General features: G+C 55.5%; 1 protein-coding gene across 14 annotated transcripts in view; it reads right to left on the bottom strand.

Moving 5' to 3' along the window:
* Positions 1–229: 229 nt before the first annotated feature.
* DAB2IP (DAB2 interacting protein) overlaps positions 230–20,694 on the bottom strand; it is a 218,262-nt gene continuing 197,797 nt past the window's right edge. For 9 of the 14 annotated variants that reach the window (XM_031014439.3, XM_055351829.2, XM_055351832.2 and 6 more), the window contains 8 exons: positions 18,954–19,190; positions 17,047–17,248; positions 14,956–15,134; positions 12,163–13,051; positions 11,243–11,395; positions 9,268–9,461; positions 4,199–4,286; positions 230–3,405 (listed from right to left, as the gene is read on the bottom strand). In XM_031014439.3, coding sequence (XP_030870299.1) covers positions 3,238–3,405; positions 4,199–4,286; positions 9,268–9,461; positions 11,243–11,395; positions 12,163–13,051; positions 14,956–15,134; positions 17,047–17,248; positions 18,954–19,190 — 2,110 coding nt within the window. In that variant the 3' untranslated portion in view covers positions 230–3,237. The remainder of the gene's footprint in view (positions 3,406–4,198; positions 4,287–9,267; positions 9,462–11,242; positions 11,396–12,162; positions 13,052–14,955; positions 15,135–17,046; positions 17,249–18,953; positions 19,191–20,694) is intronic. The other 5 variants (XM_063696732.1, XM_031014440.3, XM_031014441.3 and 2 more) reach the window with 4 other exon arrangements.

Below are 20,694 nucleotides of genomic sequence, written 5' to 3'. Positions count from 1 at the left end.
CTCTACTCCCTGGTGCAGAGACCCCTCAACCCAGAGGAGGAGGGGGCAATCCCAGATCACCCAGTGAGCCAAGCTGGCCAGACCACCACCACTGGCTTTAGGGGTATCCCCTGCCCACGACTGCCACCAGAGTGAACCAGATGCTGGGGTCCCCTTGGTAAAGGACAGTGTCCGCTCCGGACTCAGGGTCACCCCTTAACACACGGCTGAATGGAGACACGAGTCGGGCTTAAAATAGCTAAATAAATCTTTAATATTTCTAATTGCAAATGTACAGAAATTGCACAGCCACACAGAGTCTTGGAACACCAACAGCTTCCTCTGTACATTATTACATAGTTGAAAGTCGCAGCTGGAGGGAGGAGCTCCAGCCCAAACTCCAACGTTTGCATTTTTTCCTTTTCACATACTTACAAACGAGGGGAGCTGGGACGCGGTGTGGGAGCTGGGGGGCTTTGTGGCTGAGTGTGTAGAAAAGAGAGAGGCTGTTTCCCTGGACAGTCTGGCTCCCGCAGTCGTGCGGGGCGCAAGGGGAGGTGTACTTGGGGCAGATGCTCTGGGGGACCGGGGCGTGTGGAGCTGTAGCCTCGGTCCTCCACCCCCACTTTCTGGGCAGTCGGAAAGAGTCCTCACTGACAGGAGGTTTGGCAGTTTCCACCACCCGGAATATGGAAGTTAAGCAAAAAAGTCAGTCAGGCCTCTGTGCTAGCAGGGAGGGCGTGGCTTTCTCCAGCAGAGGCTGAGTCTCGGTGACCAGGGGGCCCCGGGGCTGTTCTTCCCCAGCAGGGACTGTCCTTCCCTCCAGGGCCTCTGGCAACCCCAGCCCTGGCTGCAGGCAGGGCCCAGCTCCCGGGAACTCAGGTTCTCTGTGGCCTGGGCAGGAGCCCCCCCGTTGACTGGCCCAGTGAAGGCACCCCAGTGGCCACTACTCAGACAGCAGCTGCAAAGCCAACACACAAATGCCACAGGCAGGGAAGACACCCCCCGCAGACACCAAGCCTTTTCCTCCTGCCCAATACTGTTCTCTAGATTCAGAAATAAAATAAAACCCTTGGGAGAGCAGCAGTCCCGGCCAGCCCTCGGCAGCACCAGGACCAAAGGATATGTACAACCATTAGGTGAGATAGTTACATTACAGTCAAACACCAAGAACATTTACAAAATTGGCAGACTTGCAATTAAGATAAAAATCTGTGAAGAGTCTGTACACTTTTACAGTTTTTGCACTAGGTAAATAAGGCTCTCGGCCTGAGAGCTCACCCACCCTGCAAGGGCAGCTGGCACCGGCCACAGCGGGTAGCCTCCGAGCCCGCCTGTCCAGGCCCCGGGAGCCTCCCTGTATTGCTAGGGGGGCTCTGTCCGAGGTCACTCTACGAGGCAGCGGTGGGAGGGGGCTGGGGAGAGAAGAGCAGGGCTCACTGGGCAGTGGGAGGATGAGACTGGAGCCAGGCCCTGCCTGTGTGGCCACCCTGGTCTCAGGCACGAAGGCGCATGGGTGGGGACAAGACAGAGGAGTGAGACAGGAAGGGGTGGGGGCAGGGCCTCTGCTCCCACCTCCCATCTTCCTGTGGTCTGTGATCCCTGGTGGCCCAGCCCTTCCTCCACCAGCATCTGTCTCTAGCCTAACTGAATTGTAGGTTACATCTAAGAGCCCCTTCCCAGAGCAGCCACTGTCACCTGTCCCCGAGCTCAGGGTGGACGCAGTATGGCTCTGGACCACCCCTCCAGCACATCCACCCTTCAGGTGGGGCCTCTGTGGCACATTCCAGCTGCAGGGGCAGAGGGGTGATTCCTGCAGCTCGTCCTGCCCTGGCTCTGCTGGCAAAGGCCCCACTCCCACCCTTGCTCGGAATCTGCAGGGGCTGGGAACAGACAGGGGCCGAGAGAGACCCAAGCTCCTAATCATCTGTCTTGAAAGTGGGGGAGGGGCAGATAAGCTACAGAACAGCCTAGAGCTGAGGAAAACCGGCCCCAGCTGTGGGGTGCGCCCCTCCCCTGTATGCAGCGCCTGGGTCCTTGGCCGGGGGCCGGGAAGGGTGAGGAGGAGGCCGGCCACACACACGGGGCGGGTGCAGGCTGCTGCTGTCTTGGAGAGGGAGCAAGTCTAACATCCTCCAGGGCCGCTATTTCCCATGCAGTGCGCACGCTCAACTTAAAAGGCCCCTGTGTTCCAGCAAGCGAGCAAGCGGGCTTTTGTTTCTAATGCATACTGTGAAAGGAAAAAAAATCACAGTTATCCACCTTCTCAGGGCCTGCAGGCGTTAGAATCTTTTTTTAAACCATCACTCAGAGGAAGGATCACCTTTTCTTTCAGGGTGAGCACCAGGTGGCACTCCCTACAGGACCACTGTGCCCTGGGTGTGCTGGGCCCCAGGAGAAGGCAGATACAGTGCTCAGAGCCATCTGGCCAGATCCACCCAGATCTTTGGCTTCTGGGAGCCCTAGAGCATCAGCCTGGGCCTGTGTGGGAGGTGTGGGAAGCTGTGGGTCCTCCCCACAGGGACAAGAGCTCACAAGAAAAAGCCATGGCCCTCACTGGGTCTATCTGGCAATACAACTAAGGCAGGGAAGAAGGTGGCAGGTGGTGCTCTGGGGACAGGTTCAGAGGGGGTGGGTGGGTAGGAATCCTTAGTTCCTCACAGCCAGGAAGGTCCCAACAGGCTGCATGCAGTGGCAGGTGCTTCGGATGGAGACAGGCAGGGGACACTGACCTCCTGCTCTGTGTCCTCCTATCTTCCTGCCTGCCAACTGATCCGCCAAGTGCCAAGTCCCACAGGACAGGGCCTGGCTGCCAGGGAGTCCCGGGCCCCCCAAGGAGGCGAGGGGAAGCCACAGGTGTAGGCCCCTAGCCCTTGAATCCCCCCTCCAGGAAGCCCCCTCCCTGGCACGGGTGTGGGGACACATGCACTCGGCCAGATCCAGGAGGACAAGGACACACCACATTCAGGAACCAACAGACATATTTTTGGCAGGCCCCATCAGGCTGTCCCCACTCCCCAGCGTGCAGTCTCTTCTGCCCGCACCCCACAGGGAGGGGCTGGTGACCTCGCCTCACGCTGCTTCAGTCTCTGGTGGCTCCCTCTGCAGCCGCCTCCTGGACAGCGGCGGGGAGGGGAGGCTCGGCCTCCTGACACCCGCGCTGGGGCTGCAACCGTGGGTGCCTCCCCAGGCCGAGACCCTGCCCTTGGCCACCATAGTCCCCCTCTCCTTGGGTAGCTTCCTCCCTCCTCAGGCAGGTTAACAATTGCTGCTGTTTCTGAACTCGCCGTTCTCAGTAATCTGCAATTTGGTGGGGTTGGTGGGGGAGATGCCGTTACGGGCTTGCATGCTGTACCTCTCTTTCAGCTGGGTCAGGGCACTCATGAGGCGGGCATTGGCAGCATCCAACGAGGCAATGCGCTTCTCCTGTGGACAACGGGGATGTGAGGGGGGGGTCATGGGACAGGCTCCTTAGGGGCCTCCTTAGGGCCGTGTATACCTACGACAAGCATCAGGGAAGGGGGTGGCCTGGAGATGAGGGTGGCAGACAGGCTCCGGGCTGTGAGCAGCTGGCAAGAGAAGGTGGGCAGAGGCCTCTGCAGCATCATGGACACAGCCTCGCTGCCTGCTTATCAGCCCAAATGCAGCAGCTCTAGTGCTGTCTATGGGCTGCCTGCGGCCCCTAGGGCAGGCACCCTTGCTCACGTGTGTGTGCGTGACACACCAGAGGTCGCAGCTCCTGGTCTGTGCAGTTTACAGCCTGAGCAAGGCCCAGCCTACTCCTGGGCGAGTGAAAGGAAAGCGGTGCAGCCCTGAGTAAAGGAGGCTGGGGCCAGAGAGCCTTTCACGTCTCCCCTCAATGCAGCCTGGATGCCATAGTTGTGAACGAGAGCCCCACTGCTCCCTCTGACCAGCCTGCCTTCACTCCTACCCCCACTGCCCTCCTGGTGGCTTCCACTCTTTGGTCAGCAGTCCTGATGAAAGACAATGCCCGCCAAGAGCCCTGGCAGGGGAGGAGCTGCCTCTCTCCTTTCACAGCCTGTCCTAGTGAGCTTGTGGCCCACTAAGACCACAGGTCTGACTTCTCAGGGCAGATTCTGGTTTCTTATTCCCCTCAGTGTCTGCAGTGAGGTATGACTGAGGATGGAGAGGCTAGTCACCCCCTCCTAATCCCAGGCCCTTTAACTCTTGTGGCTGACCAAAGGGCCAGAGCCCCCACCTGGGCATCAATGATCTTCTGTTTGGAGTCCACAGCCGCTTGCATCTCTGCGTGGTCCTTCTTCAGTTCTTCCTCCACGGACATCAACCTATAGCCAGAGACAGAGACAGTCAGACTGGCCCTGGAGGCAGCAGAGGTGGGGAGGGTGTGAGAACAAGCCCATCACCCCCGCACACAGCAGGGACACACTAGGAGAGCCCCTCCTTGGGTCACAGACTTGCCTCCCATACTTGCCTGGGGCAGAGGCCCTCCAGCCGACTCCCAGCAACTGACACTGCTGGGCCTCCTTCCTCACCTCCACATCCCACACTTGCTGCTCCTAAAGCCCCAGAGGCCCCTGGGCTGCCCCTTTCCCGATGTTCTTCCAGGAGCCAAGATGGGTAGAAATGGGCATTAGATCTTCAAACCCCTAGAGCTAGGCAGGTGGTAGAAAGACGAAGGCCCTGAAAGGCTCTAGAACTTTTTCCACCCTGCCCCTGCCATCTTCACGAAGTTGTACTCGAGGTGCCAAGATGAATGAACTCTAGTCCTTTCCCTCAAGGAGTTCACAAGGCAGGAGGCACGAGTAACTAACTACACCCTGCACGGAGCAGCTGCGCTAGTGGAAAGCTCAGGTCCCTGGAACAAAGAGCAGGAAGTGGTGACGTTCCCTGGAGGGTGGGCTGGGAGGTCGCACATCGGTAGGCGACATCTGAAGGACAGGTGTGCAGGCAGGACAATGAGCAGTAGCTGGGGGACACACCACCCGCAGAAGCTCAGTGGGCAGGAGGCCGGTTCCGTCCTGCTGCTCCCTGCCTGGGAGCCCTCCTGGCCCCACCTGGCTGGTTCCTGAGACACTCTCACTGCTGGGCACTCCCACCTTCCCACTCTCCTTTGGCTTTGAGACCCCACACTCTCTGGGTCTGCCTGTCTCCTAGATGCCTTGTCCTGTCTGCCTCTGGACATGGGGGTCCACAGGGCTTTGGCCTCAGCCTCCCTTCTCCTTGCTCCACACACTCTTAGATGAGCCCTCCACTCCCAAGGCTTCTCTCCATCCCTGCCCTCTTGATTCCTCCAGCCTAGAGCAGCCACCGCACACTGGGCAAGCACTTAGCCCACTCACAGAAGACACACAGGGAGCCACTGTGCCGGGGCCGGTTCTGCACGGGACTGTAATGGGGGCAGCAGGGCAGCAGTTCAGGGAGCACTAACTGGGAGGAGCGGTGGCAGCGGGGGGGAACCCTCCGGGGCAGGTTCCCCAGTACAGGAAGGTATCACTCTGAGGAAAGCTTGTGCTGGGGGTGGGGTGGCGGGAGGGTATTCGTTTCATTAAGGAAAATTAGATTGGAAGGAGATTGTATTTACTCTCTTGTCTTAAAAACAAATAGGGCCGGGCACATTGGCTCACGCCTATAATCTCAGCACTTTGGGAGGCCAGGGAGGGAGGATCACTTGAGACTAGGAGTTCAAGACCAGCCTGGGTAACATGGCGAGACCCCATCTCTTTATTAAAAATCAACCAAACAAACAAACCAGAAAAATGGACACAATACAGGCAATGCAGTACAATAATTTCTAGGAGAACAGAAACCAACAAGGCGAGCCCAGTGAACGGCCTGGAAGCAGAGGGAAGGCGGAGTCAGCAGCCTCACTGAGTTGAGGAGACAGGCCGGTCAGGAAGGTCAAGGTGTGGGATTTGCAGGGCAGAAGCCAGAGAGGAGCAAGAGGCAGAGAGAAACTCCACATAGCTCCTGAGTGGGGGTTCCCCTTGTGTCTCTGACTGAATAATATCTGCATGCAGATGAGAAAATTACCAGGCTAGGCAAGAACCGTCAGAAAGGAGAACACAAAACAATCGCAGAAGCAGTTCATGTTGTACCAGTGAGAGTGCAGTGACGCACTAACACTGGGAATCACAGAGGACCCGGTGAAGGAAACCCCCTCAGAGCAGGGCCACGTTAGGCCGAGACTAAAGGCTCTGCAGGACGCAGCCTAACAAAACTTAAAAGGAAACCCTGAGAGGATTGAACAGATTCCAAGTAACCTCACTGTCTCCCAGAATAAAGCCCCCAGAAAGGATTTAAAGGAACACAAAAACATTCAGCACCTCACTGTAAGATTCACAATGCCTGGCATCCAACCAAAAATTACCAAGTATACAGAGAGAAGTAGGAAAACTCATAAGCAGGCGGAAAATAAATCAGTAAAAACAGACTCAGATGTCACAGATGATAGAATTAGACAAGGACATGAAAACAACAAGGTATTATAAATACATTCTACATGTTTCAGAAAACAGAAGTAAAAGCACAATGAGAATTAAAACTGATGGAATTTAAAGCAAAATGAAATTCTAAGAGGTGAAAAATATAATTATCTGCAGTGAAAAAATACTGGATCAGATTAATAGCAGGTTACACACGGAAGAAGAAATAATTAGCAAACCTGAAGACATAGTCATAGAAACTATCAAAGACAAGAAACAGAAAAAAAAAATGAAGAAAGAAGATAACAGAGCATCAGTGAGATACGGGACAAAATGAGTCAGCCTAATGCACGTGTGCTAGGAATCCCAGAGAAAGAAATGGGGGGAGGTGGGACTGCAGACATACAAATCCAAGACCCAAGAAATTAGAAGAAAACCACACCAATGAACATCACAATCCAACTACTGACAACCAGTGATTTAAAAAAAAAAAAGTATCTTATAAATAGCCAGGGAAAACAGATACATAAAGTACAGAGGAACAAAGACAATGACAGACTCCCTGTCATTACAGCCTCAGGGTGAGGGCCAAATCTGGACCATTGCCTGTTTTTGTAAATAGCCATCTCACACAAATAGTTCTGCTGTAACAGCAGAGCTGAACAGTTGCAATAGAGACCATATGGCCTACAAAGCCTAAAATACTTTTGATCTGCTCCTTTGTAGAAAGTTTGCCAATCCCTGCCCTAGAGCAACAAAGAGATAAAGCTAATAAGTCAATAGGAGACAAAATGGAATCATAAAAAAATAGTCCAAAAGAAGGCAGGAAAAAAAGAACAGATGGTACAAATAGGAAACAAGGCAACAGATTTAACTATATCAATAATTACATTAAATGTAAATGGTCAAAACACTCCAATAAAAAGGCAGAACCATTTAGACGAAAGCAAGACCCAATAGTATGGTGCCCGTAAAATAAACCCACTTCATATATATAGATGGGTGCTATGCTCTGAATGTTTGTGTCACCTTCTAAATTCATATGTTGACACCTAACCCCCAAGGTGATTGATTATCTTAATAGGTAGGGGTTTTGAGAGGTGATTACATCATATGGGCTTTGCCTTCAAAAATGGAATTAGTGCTTTTATATTATACAAGAAGCCCAAGGGAGCTTGCTCACACCCCCTACAATGTGAGAACACAGCAACAGTGCACTATAATATGAAGCAGAGAGTCATTATACCCTGAATCTGCTGGCATTTTGATGTTAGACTTCAGAACTGAGGGCAATACATATTCTGTTGTTTATAAATTACCCAGTCTAAGGTATCTTGTTATAGCAGCCTGAATGGACCAAGACAATGAGTTAAAAGCAGGAGGATAAAAAAAGCTATACCATACCAACACGAATCAAAAGGAAGTTGGGGTGGCTACGTTAATAGCAGACAAGGCAGATTTCAGAGCAAAGAATATTTCAAGGGATAAAGAAAGTGAGTTTATAATGACAAAGAGGTTAATTCAACAATAGTACATAAACAGCCTAAATGTATATGCACCTAAGAATAGTTTCAGTGTACATAAAGCAAAAACCAGTTGGAATGAAGGGAGAAATAGAAAAGCCAGTAAGGATATGGAATACTTGAACACTATCTACCTAACTGACATTTACATTAAGGACGAAATATTCCAGGATTGGTTAGTAGAAACGAACGTGTTCAGCAAGTCTCTGAATTCAGAACACGCAAATATCAGAGAATACACACAATGTAGAGAAGGCAGTTAAATTGAAAAGCATTTCCATTCTTGGAAACACACACAAGGTGAGCCAAGAGGAGAGCTGGAGAACAAGTGAACAGCAGGTTTCTAGCCACCCTGGTTTCACTCATGTTAACTATTTCATAATAAACAAAACTACAAGTAAATGAAGCAAACAACAGTCAGGAACAGAGAAACAGGTGGTCTAAACAGGAGGAATCTGGGAAGGGCTTATGTCATAGACAAAACATGGAGCAGAGGCCTTCCTGGCTCTTGCACACCTGCTTGGTCTGTCCAGCTGATGGGGTCTTAGACCAGACCAATTCAAACAAGACACACTGTCTCTCCTCCCGTGCCTGGTATTACTGAGAAGGAAGTAAACTCCACGACTGGGACCCTGGGGTTGATTGCACTCCCTGCCTGACACCAAGGTAGGGATGCCCTACCCATAGGCAGAGCCAGAGACAGAGATGGAGGTGCCAACATGGGGCCTGACATAAGCCTTCAAAAAGATGAGAGTCAGCATTAAAACCCGCTGTTCCTCTGAAGCCCTTTCCCAGATAACCCAGGCCCCTTAAAACTCAGGATATCAGACTGGCACCATCCCCCTCTCCCTCCCCACTCAAACCACTCCTCTTAACAGTTCCCAGCTCAGTAACTGGTACCCTGATACGCCCACACCCAGACACTCTTGGTAGGAATCTGGGGGCTATGCTGTGTCTTCCACCTCCATCTACTATACGTAACCGAGGCTCATTCCCACTTTTCTTACCCTGTATTGGGGTCCTCCCTGTCTTTCCTGGCACCCCCCAATCCAGCTTCTCAGCGCCCCTGAGAGTGCTTATTAAGATGGTGTGGCTCCTTGTAGGGGCTCAGGCCCGTCGGGAGCCAGCTGTCATTGGTCCAGCCTCATCCCCAGCTTTGTATTCTGCGTGGGCTGCCCACCCTCCAGGCCACCTCCTGCCTCCAGGCCTGTGCTCACGCTGCTCCCACTGCCCAGACACTCTCTTCCCTCCTCTCTCCACATTCAGCTTATCCTTTGAGGAGGCTCCCCGACCAGGGGCCTCCTCGAAGGCAGCGATGGCTGCCCTGCCTGTGCCTGTGGCCAGGCAGGTGTGGGCCCCACCTGCTGATGATGCCCTTCATCTGGATGTCCTTGTCCTCCTGCTGCCGCCGCAGCCGCTCCTCGCCCTCCTCCAGCCGTGCCTGGTACTCCAGCACCAGCTTCTGCGTCGTCTCCTCCTGGCACTTGAACAGGGTCTCATACTCCTCCAGCTTCTTGGTGGAGATTCGCAGCTTGTCCTGCAGCACCGCCAGGTCCTACCAGGAGGGCAGCGTCCACGGGCACAGCACCCAGGACACAGAGAGCACAGCTTCGTCAGCCCGAGTGGGAGGAAGGGTAGGAGAGAGCCCCACTTGAAAGGCCCCAGTGGCTGTGACCCGCGCACTTCACATAGCAAGGAGATGCCCAAGGAACCCAGCTGGTGGGGGCTGCAGCCAGACGCGTGCCTGTGCCCCACCCGGGGGCCTCCACTCCAAGCTCCCAGCCTGACCTGTATGGCTACAGCGGGGATGAAGACTTAGACCCAAGTCCCAGGACTGAGGGTGTAACTAGGGCTTTGAACTTTTATATGACAAAGGTTAAAAAACCCTTGGATATATGAAGGACATGTGACAGCACCCTGAGAGATGGGAGCTCTGCAGGAGGGGAAACTGAGGCCCAGACAAGGTGACCATGTCACATGAAGAGCGACTGACTAGCAGGGTAAGATCCCAGCTTCCCAGCCCCTGTTTGAATCTAAAGCCAGGGGGTGGCAGTGGCATGAGGAAATGGAGAGAGAATTGAAAGGCAGGTGGTCCAGGCTCTGGATCTGCCTCAGTCCAGCACAGACCCCAACCATCAGGGAGGAGCAGGGGTGTGGACGAGGCTGGGAAGCGGCGTGGCTGCAGAGAGTAGTCAGGTGCTCTGCGCTGAGCGAGGAAAGGCCAACGCCGGGATCGAGAGGGGCCAGACGCCATGAGGACACAGGGATGCAAAAAGCCTGGAGTGAGGCCAGGCCTCCTCGCTCCCCAGCCAAACTCTGGCTCTGGGAGCACTGTGTTCCCTGTCCCCTGGTCCCCTTCATGTAACTATGGTGAAAGCAGGTGGATGTAGCGGACCGGGGATGGTGGCGGTGGCAGGATGCAGCATGGAGACCGGCCTCGCCTGAGGCCGAGGAGAAGGAGTTCTGCCATTCTGACCCCAATACCCTTGCTCGAGAGGTTGCCACAGGCTTTCCTGGGGCCCAGCGGGGCGAGAGCATCCAGAGGGGAGTGGAGAAGCGCCTGCCGTTCTGGGGCCTGCGCTGGTTCCTCCGTCTACATGGACTGCAGCTGGCAGTAGGAGACAAAAACTACCCCCAGATCCAGAGCAGCTGCCACAGCTGGAAGGCTTGGGAGACCAACGAAGCATCCCCTTGCCCCAGCAGATGGTAGAGTGTGTGGCAGAGTGAGATTTTCATTTTTAGAGTAGATTCTTTTCCCGGGGGTGGGGAAGAAAACATCTCAATGGCAGCCTGACCCCACCCCCCATGCTGGTAACTGCTGTTTCTTTCCCAGGCCCTGGTGGAGATCAGAGGGGTGAAGAGCCAGGCCGTGGGCAGGCACAAGCCCTGGGGGCCAGGCTGGGGTGGCTCTCCCAGCCATCCTGGGGACCCATGCCTCTGCCTCCTCAGGTACCAAGTTCCCTCAGGGGGGCTTCTATATGTCACTTGGGCACCCTCAGCCCTCAACCCCCAGGTCCTCAGGAAGCTCAACTGCCTCAGTTGCCTGGGCTAAGGAGCCTTCCCAGAGGTCCCAGGAGTCTGTATCCAAGACAATTCCCTGGTGATTCCAATCTGCAGATGGGAAGCCTCAGGTCTAAGCTGCTAATCCATCCCTCTTGTTGCTTTTCTTCCAGACCCCACTGACTGCTATTCTCACAGGGAACAGGGGCTCAGAGGTGACGGGCCCTTCACAAGGACAGCAGCACCCGTTGCTGGGGGACCTGGGGGAGAGACTCCTACCAGCTGCTGCCGGGAGGCAGCCCCGCCCTGTCCCGAGCTGCCAGGGTCCAGTTTTACCTTTTCTGCTTGGCTGAGCTCGTCCTTACTCCTTAGCCTATCCCTGTGGGGGGGGTCTGGGCCCAGGCCCTCGTCTTCTAACAACTGCGCGTTCATGGTCAAGAGCCAAGCGGCTGTGCGGTCCAGGGCATTGGGGCTCACAGGTGAAGGGCCCTACAATGAAACACAGCTGTGAGGGGCTGCAGGGAGGTGGAGGGCAAGCAGGAGGGGCGGGAGTGGCCCAGGTGAGCCACAAGGACAAGCAACTCTGGGACACGGTGGGAAGAGAGGGGACCTCCAGCTGACTGAGCGCCTACCGAGGCAGTCCCCACCCGGGAACTGTCTCTCAGATGGCAGCCAAAGGCAGAGCCGACAGGTGCCAGGTGGCCTCCTGAGCACCACACTCTGCGGCCAAGAGGACAGTGAGTGACCCTGCCACTGTGGGCACCGGGGCAGGCTGCACTGAGTCGGGGACAGGGCCAGGCTGGGCTGTCAGCCCAAGGCACCTCCACTCCAGACACTGCCTGCAGCCTTTGGGTGACAGGGTCATCCACGCTCCAGGTGGTTGTGCCTGGAGGCCTGTCCAGCCTGTGAAAACATTCTGGGAGGGGAGTGTGGGGGCAGAGCTGGGTGGGGGCTTCGACAGGCTTGGAACAGAAGATGAATGCACTCCTCCTCCTCCTCCTCTCTGACCCCAGCCTGCCCCTAGGGGCACTGACAGAGGAGCCTGGAGTTCCCCAAGGCTACAGTGTCCCTGGTTCACAGGATTCAGGAAGAAGCCAGGGGGAGGGGGTGGTGGCGCATGTGGCAGGCTGGTGGGATGGGATGGCAGCTGGGTGAGGGTGGAGGTGAAATGACCGAGAGGAGGAGCATGGTATGGGGTATGACAGCCCCAGCTGGGCCCAAGTGCCCAGCCCTGCCCTCTGACTAGCAGCACTGACCTGCTTGTGCACTGCCCGTGGCTTCAGTTCTGGGCTGTCCCCCTTGGAGGAAGAGGACTGCTGCCTCAGGCGGGTACTGGGGCCCACCCAATCAGGTGAGGCCGACGCCAGGGTTCCGCTTGAGGGTCTTGGGTACTGCAGGGTGCTCAGCAGGTTGGGGGGCGTCCGGCCGCGGGGGGCAGGAGGTGGCGGCGGGGGTGGGGGCGGAGGCTGGTCGATCCTCCTCTGGGGGCCAGCACTGTTCTGCCGTGGCACCGTGGGCTGCCCGCCTTTTTCAGTCAGTGACATCTGTCGCCGTGCCAGCTCACCGGGCCGCCGAGCCAGCTCCTCCGCGGCAGTGCTGAAACTTCCCAGCTTGGCAGCGGCCGCCAACTCCTCGCTGTTGCTGTGTGAGCTCAGGGAGCTGTGGCCCTCAGAGCCTGAGTCGCCAAGGCCACGGGGTGACAGCGGCAGGCCAGCCGCCATCTGGTACACAGGGTTCTGGAAGGAGAGCGGTGCCAACAGCTGGGGCCGGCCTGGCGCGCCCTCGGAGGTGCCTGGTGTGGTTGGTGTCTGGCCTGCCCGCCGCACCGTGGCCAGCCCTGCCAGGTTCACTGGGGTTGCCCGGGCCGGCCACCCGGCCACCAGCTGAGCTGCAGCAGCCTGCCCATCTGTGGGGAGGGCGTCGGGGCCCGCCGGGGAGCCTGCCTCCCCGTCCAGCGTGCGGGCATCCTGGAGGTCCACCATGGAGAGGCTCTTGCCACCGTTGGCCATCTGAAGATCAGGCTCGTTGGCTTCCGAGTAACTCGAGCTGCGGGCAGGTGAGGGCTGGACCCCGGAGGACCTTGTGACAAAAAACAAGTCCTTGTTTTCGGGGGTTGGAGACGGTAACCGGGTGAAATCTATCAGACTGCAGGGAGACAAGCACACACAGGGAAAGAAGGGGAAAAGAAGAACTGTGAGTGCAGCCAAGGCGGGTCCAAACCGACAGCACCCGCCAACCTGCCGGGGCCTGGCAGCCTGAGCCAGCGCTGGGGAGACGGATGCGCTGGGGTGGCAGGAGTGGGAGAATCCGGGGACCAGAGGCTGAGGCGGCTGCTCCTGCACAGAACCTCTTCTTTAGGGGCCAGCACTGCACATTTCAGGCCGCGCTGCCTGGAAGACCCCTTCCCTGTTCAGCTGCATCTTGGGACAATGGGTACTGGGGCCTGGCTTGCTCTGGAAAACTCCTCCTTAGCTAAGCCCTAAGCCACAACTCAGTGGCTCTCTGCTATCCACGGATCCTGCATTGAGAACCCCAACTTCAGAGTCACTGGGTTCCCTCTGCCTCTTCCCTCTTGTTCCTAATCAGACTGGTAACTGAAGTGGGGGCCCGGTGAAACCTCCTCTTGCCCAGCCTCCTGCTGCCACTCCCTTGTTTGACTGGCAGGCGGGGGCTGGAGTTCCTGGCAAAAACAAGGAATGAGAGCAGGCTCTGTGGAGAGCATGACTCGCGGGGAGGGCTGCACTTGCCCTGGCCTCCTCCTCATTCTATGCTTTTCTCTGGCCTCTCCCTGGCCCCTCCCCAGAAGCTAGCTCCTTGGAAGAAAGCACAACTGTGGTCGGGTCCAAGGGGGCTTTGGAGAGAAGAATGTGGGCGGGGGGAACTGAAGGCTGCAAGGACTTGGGGGGCTTGATATGGCTTGGAATGGGGAATGGGTTGGCTTAGCCTCAGATGGAGAGGAAGTGCCACTCCCTGAGATGGGCTGCAGTGCTCATGGGACTGGGAGAACTGGCTAGAGCAGCAGATGAGCCAGGAAAGACGGACAGCAGTGGGGGCCTGGCTGCCCAGGCCACACACCAGGTCAGCCTTTTCAGAACTCACGGGCCCGGCTGCCTCTCAGCCTCTCAAGGGCTGTCTACTGCACCCCCCACTCCAAACTCTTGGCATGTGACTCTGCTTGTCTTCGCTTGGCACACTCACTGAACAGACCCAATGCAAGACTCAGTGGACCTGCATCTCTGGCCCCTCCTGGGCTCCCCTAACCCCGGGTTCTTGATCTCAGCACCCTCCCCTGCTTAAAAGCCTGCCCTGCCACCACCTTAGGGGAGACCACACTCCCAACTCTGCTGCTACAGCTGCAGCCTCACACGCTGGGGTAAGAAGGATCACTGGCGGGAGAGGGGAGAGAGTAAGGGTAGAGCAGAAATGCTTCAACATGAACTGATAGAAATGTCTCTATTTTGACTTAAACAAGAACGTTTTGCCTCCCACTCTGCCATGTGTGTGTCTTATTTAGGCAGAGCAGACCCCAGGACTGGGTCTCAGCATCACTTTATGTTTTCTGCTGTTCCCAGCCTCAAAGCCTGGCAGAGCCACCGAATTCCTACTGAAAACACCCCCAACTAAACACCACTTCTGGAGATTCTGACTCAGGCTCAGGAAATACCAGGAACATGTGTATTTTTAACAAATATCAGGGGATCTGGAAATGCTGGGGGTATTTGGGACCAGTAATTATTCTCTGACACATCATGTCTTTGCTTGTGCTTGTCCCTCTATCTAGAATGCCTTTTCCACCAATGGAAATGCTACTTTTCCTAAAACAAAACAAAACAAAACAAAACAAACCTATAGCATCACCTCCTCTAGGAAGGCTTCCCTGATTTTTCCCAAATGGAGGTTCACCACTTAGGACCTGTACAACTCAAGTCTTGCCAGGCTTGTTTTATAAACACTATGTAGGCATCCTCTTTCCCCATCTGAGATTACAGATGGGCTGTGCCTAGTCTGCACACGCACCCACCACACCCAACATGCCTGGCAGCTCTTACCCGGAAAGATCGTTCTCAATCACCATCTTCTGCAGCCCAGCTGAGATGCTGCTGCTGCCAGAGCCCGGTGTGGAGGCCAGGTCATTGGTCCCTGGGAGCTGCCCGCTACCTGGGGTGCTCAGTGCTGTGTGGACGTCCCTCAGGATCCGAGGCAGGGGTCCCAGTTTGGATACTATGCTCTGTAAAGGCACAGCAAGAGGCAGGTGTGACCTCCTGGGACCACACGGGTAGGTTGTATGTGCTGCAGCCACTATGGCTCAAAACCACCACGGAGCCTGTCAGAAGTGCAGATCCCCACCTGCTGCCAGTCAGAGCCACTGGGTCTGGGAGAGGGGTGAGCCCAGGAATTGGTAAATCTACATTTTTAACCAGCTCCCGGACATTTCTAGGGCAGGAGTAGGAGGCCCACAGTGGGAGACGCTGACCTAGTGCAAGCCTCTCCTTCAGTCTGCCCTGCCCTGGTGCCTCCGCAGAGAGGAAAGCACACATGGAATCCCAGCATTTCCACACCTCCACCTCTCCATCCAGAGGCTTCTGTGACAGCCCCTCTCACATCACTTACTCCACGGGATGGGCTGGGGCCTGACCCACCTTGGCACCTGAGCCCCAGTGGAGATGGTCCAGGCACATTGCAGGCACCCTCAGGTGCTGGTCAGGCAGAAGGCAGTGCCTGAACCCATCTGAACCTTGCTGGCACGCTTTAGAGGACTTAAGGGGCAGAGGATTCTAGGCTTTGGGGACACTGCCTTCACCTGTTTATGCACAAGCTTCCACAGAGGTCTCTGTGAGAAAACAAAGTGTGAAAACTCATGCAGGCAATAGAGCACACAATTGAGAGGCAAACAGTTGTGTTTCAAATCCCTGTTGCACCCTATCACCGATGTGACAATACTGATCACCTTCCATTCTTCCTGCCTGGTTGTGCAGATACGTGGACAGCACAGGGGCAAGGTAAGTGGTGGCAGTGACAGTGACTAGTGTTGGCTGCAGTGCAGGGACTGGAACAGGTGGAATGTAGGGTCTTGGCCCTCATTTCCATTTCTCCCTCCTGTGTCTCTCACAGCCAAAGGCAAGTGGATACAAATGAGCAAAAATGATGGCCTTTGATTGCAACAGGACCTATTTCTAGCGAAAAGTCAGGACTAACCTAAGTGTCCATCAATAGGGGACTGGTGAAATAAATAGCATTCATACGATGCAGTCATTAAAAAGTCCCTGGGGGTGGTGCAGATTGCACTGACAAGCAAAGAGGCCCACAATACAGTGGTAAGAAATGCACACAGCAGCATACACAGTATGTTCTTGCTTTAAAACAAACTGAAAAAGGAAAAGAGCTCTACGTGTGTGCGCCTGCATGTGTGTGTGCGCTTACACATGCACAGATCGCGTCCAGAAGGCTGCATACCAGTGCTCTGAGCGGTCACCTCTAGGGAATGGGACCAGGAGGCATGAAGGGCCTTCCAGGCCAGTTTCAGCACCTTACAAAAATAAGGTGGTCCCTTGGAGCCCTAGAAAGCAACAGATATTCGGGAAGTAGTTCCTGGTAGACCCAGCCCTTAAGTCCAAGAACTAGTTGCTCACTGTGTGGGCTGAGGCTGGGGGTCAGTGAAGTCTCGGGCTAGGGAGGGCTCACTTCAGGTGACTGCAGCAGTGTCAGAGGTGTCTAGGGAGTAACCTTGTCAACTGATGGTCAAGGGCAATCCTAGAAAGGTTTTCGACTTCCTGCTGGACAAATGGAGGTACAGGGTCTTGAGTCATCTTCTTCATACAGGCGGATTCACGATCCAATTCTATTTCTCACGTGCTCTGGCAGGCAGCACAGTGGCGCTTGTCCACTAAAGGCTGAGTGCATGCGGAACACCCCAGCCCTAGTACCCAGAGTGGGGCAGCCTTGGCAGATACTGCTGAGTGAACACAGCATTTGCCCACAGAGAAAATGGGGCCCACAGATCCCCAGTGTGTTCTGACAGGACCTGGCCTGATCATGCCACATGGGCAAACTCTCTGCCCTCCATGGTTACTCTGGAAGGGGGAACACTAAAAGCCTGATGGCAGCTTTTGGCCCCACCTCCGCCCCACGGCAACAGGCACCTGCTCCAGCTGGCTGACGGCCTCCCAGAGCAGTGAGTGCAGGCTGGAGAGCTCACGGCCCAGGTCGATGTAGCCCTCGAAGCCGGCTGTATTGGAGAGGGTCTCGGGGTTGGAGATCTCCAGCAGGAAGCGCTGCATGTTGGTCCACTCATGCTCTAGGAACTGGTTCATGAAGGACATGTATTCCTCCTTGCTGCCAAATCTGGAGAGAGGGCAGTTGGGTGAGCACTACTGGGCCCAGGCAGGCCCTGCCCAGGAACTCCCTCCACTGGGACACCACCACCCGCTTTCCCCACTATGGCAGGCTCCCACTCCATTCACTCCCCAAGTCAGCTGAATATGCTCTGACCCAGGTCACCAGGGCCCTCCTTGCTCATGGTAAGTCCAGCGATCCTTTTCTGAACCTTTTATCTCAGGACCTGGAATGTTCTGTGTCCCCCATACACTGCCTGTTAACAGTGTCCTTCCGCTTTTCCTCCAAGTTTCACTGCCCTAGTATGCAGATGATGCTCAATCCCTGCTCAACCCAGGTCTCCCAATGAGCTTTCAGGCATGTATTAATATATCCGCAGGCACCTCCCCTGGGAGTCCCTCCTACTCAGCCTGCCACACCTGAAGTCATCATCATCACCCAAACCCATGCCCTCCTCCTGAGCTCCCTACCCTAAGTGGAGACCCCACTACCCATACAGATACACCAGAGACAGAATCTCTGGCAGTTGTCAACTCCTCCCTCTTCCTCATTCCCAAATGGCACGGCCCACTGATTTTGCCTTGTAATCACCCCTAACCTTGTCCCTTGCAGCCACTGCCTCCTGTACCCGCTCCCCTCCCTGCGAATTTTCTGCTATTGTTGCTGGAACCACAGCTATGCTCTCCTTTCACGTCTCCTGGCTACCATCCTGCTCCCTCCAACCCATCTGCCCACTGCTGTCAGGGTGAGCTTTTCAGGATCCAGAACAGAGGAAGGCCAACCTCTCCCTTGTTTAAAACCCTCTGGTGGCTCCCACAGCCCTGTCTGGCCTTCAGGTCCCTGCTGTCCTCTTAGGTCTCATCGCCCACTTCTCCTGACCTGGCACAGTGCGTGGCCCTCCCTGGGATGCCCAGCCTCTGCTCCTCTTGAGACAATGAACGCCTCACCCTGACATGCAGTTGGGGGATCATGTCACCCTGGAGGCTTTCCTGTCTCCTCTCCCAACAAGCTGAGAGCCCTCCTAAGAGGCTCGTGTGTGTCTATCACTGCTCTCCTGCTCATTCCACACGTCTCCCTGGCTGAAGTGCTGAGCGCCACCAGGGCTGATTCATCTTGGTGCCGTCAGAGCCCAGCACACAGATGGCCCCAGGATGGGGCTCAATCCACGTTTTGAGAATGAACAACAGTGAGACGACCCAGCCCTTCTATTTCTGCCCACTTGCTCTAAGGATGCAGCCGAAAACACCAATAGTGCTTTATCAGCAAAGAAAGACATCCTAATAGCCTGACACCAGGATGGTGGTGCCCAACCCAAGTGCCCAAGCACACGGAATGGGTTAAGGAAATATGGGCCAGTCCCCCTTGGAGGAATATTAGTCATTTATTTCAAAACAGGGCTTAATGAATGTTAAGGGATATGTGAGAATCCTTATAATAATACATTAATTCAAAAAAGCAGAAGGAAAAAAATGTCTCATGTTGTCACCTTTAAAAATTAAGAAACATGCCAAAATGACATATACCTTGAGTAGAAGGATAGGGTGTGGAGATTTTATTTTTTAAAAAGCGGGAAGGAGAAGGACTGAGGATGACAGGGACAAAACCAGGGCCTGTTTATGGTCTCTGCTCAGCTTGGGGGCAGAAACACCCCCAGGGCCTGCCCTGTGGACACCAGCCCTGCCCAACTCTGCCTGGTGAGGGAGGAGGCACTCACTTGGCGAAGTTGGCCAGGTTCTGGGTGACCTTGGCGATGAGGGTGAGGGTGCGGGCAGTGCGGTCATCAGGGTACTCCTGCAGCAGGTTGAAGAGTGAGGGCGACATGATGGCTGGGCAGAGGAAGCGCAGGAAGAGGGAGGCGCTGATGAGCCGCTCACTGATGTCCGGCCGGCCACGACTGCTGCACTCCTGCCTCCACGAGGCAAACACCTCTTTCAACTCCCGTGGGAAGACACTGTGTAGGGACAGACAAAGGTGGGCCTGGCTGTCAGGCAGGGGCCCAGGACAGGAGTGCACAGAGCAGGAACCTGCATTCCAACCTTGGCTCTACCCCGCCAGCTGCGTGAGGTCAGCCCCGCTGTCTGAGCTCTGAGGACACAGCCATCTGGGGAGAGCAGTCAATACAGGGTGGCTGGAGCAAGTGCCCAGGCAGGAGGAGGAGTAGGGAGACCCAGGCTCCCACTGGGCAGTGGGTTCTCAGTGAAGGGCCGGGCAGGTGGGATGGGAGGAGGCATGAGGAGCTGGCTCTCCGTCCTAACCGGAATTAACTGCCAAGGGCCAGTTGCTGAACCGCCTCTCCAGCTTCTGGTCTGGGCCCTCCCCACCTCTCCACCAGTGTCTACTTCATTTTTCAACCCAAACAGCAGGCATCTGGGTCTAGGGGGAAGTGAGGAAAACAGGAACAGACCACTATTCCTTGGGTTCCCATCACTGGCTTTGAGACTAATTTCCTTTGCTTGAATAATGTCATAGGAATCCGGGATTTCCCAAAAACTCAGAAAGATCAAGAAGATGGGACTACCCCTGAACACGGTGGGAGAACACAGCTCTCCATTCTCTACATGGGGAGGGAAAGGGAGGTAGTGACTGCCCCAGGGTGATGGAGCAAGTCGGCAGAGCTGGCCCTAGACAATGGGGCTCCTGGTTCCACTGGGCATCCTGGCCTGCCATGGTCAGGCCCACCTGGCCAACCCTTAAGTGGGTTTCTTATCTTTTTTCCCTAAAAGATGCATCTCCCAGCCTGGGGCAGGCCAGGCCCCAGTGGTCCGTGAACTCAGTCTACACTTGGCTCTGCCATGAGCTCAGGGTGATCTGACCAAGGCCCTAGCCCTCCTGGAAAGCTTGGGTTTTCTCTCCCCTAAACTGAGAGCAAGGCCTGCCCTGCCAAGCTCACAGAGCCATCGTAAGGCTAAAACCCCAAGGCTGTAACAGGCTTGACCAACTTGAAATTTCTTCCCCCACAGGCCCAGCAGCCTGCTCAGCAGGCTCTCCCGCAATGCATGCTGGCTGACCCATCAAGGGCACACCTAGCGGGGAATGAAGGTGAGCCACCTTTAGCCATGGCTCTCACAGTGCCCGGCACAGAACTGGACAGTGGGCAGGTGTTGAGTGGTGACATCTATCAATGGCCTTGTCCAGAATGGAGAGGTGCCTCTGATAAATGCCAGAAAGAGGAAATGGAAAATCACTGTCCACAAATACGTTTTCCCTGAGTCACATGCCCAGCCCCCCTGGAAGAGGGGGAGGGGGAAATCACAGCCCAGCTGGGAATGGGAAGTGTGTTCCCAGAGTTCAAGGCCCTACAGTCGCTCTCCTCCACCGGTCCAGGGGTGTGGAAAGCTGCACATTTGTGGCCCATCTCGAGGTGCCCATTTGGCCCAGGCAAGCACCTTGTATAGCCCAGGGGCTAAGGCCCTGGGTGCCAACCCTCCTGGCCCTGCCCATTCCCCCTGCCTTTT

This window comes from Gorilla gorilla, chromosome 13 (genome assembly GCF_029281585.2).
Source record: "Gorilla gorilla gorilla isolate KB3781 chromosome 13, NHGRI_mGorGor1-v2.1_pri, whole genome shotgun sequence".
Taxonomy (NCBI): Eukaryota; Metazoa; Chordata; class Mammalia; order Primates; family Hominidae; genus Gorilla; species Gorilla gorilla.
The sequence above is the reverse complement of the archived record's forward strand: the minus strand, read 5'-3'. Positions and strand labels throughout refer to the sequence as shown.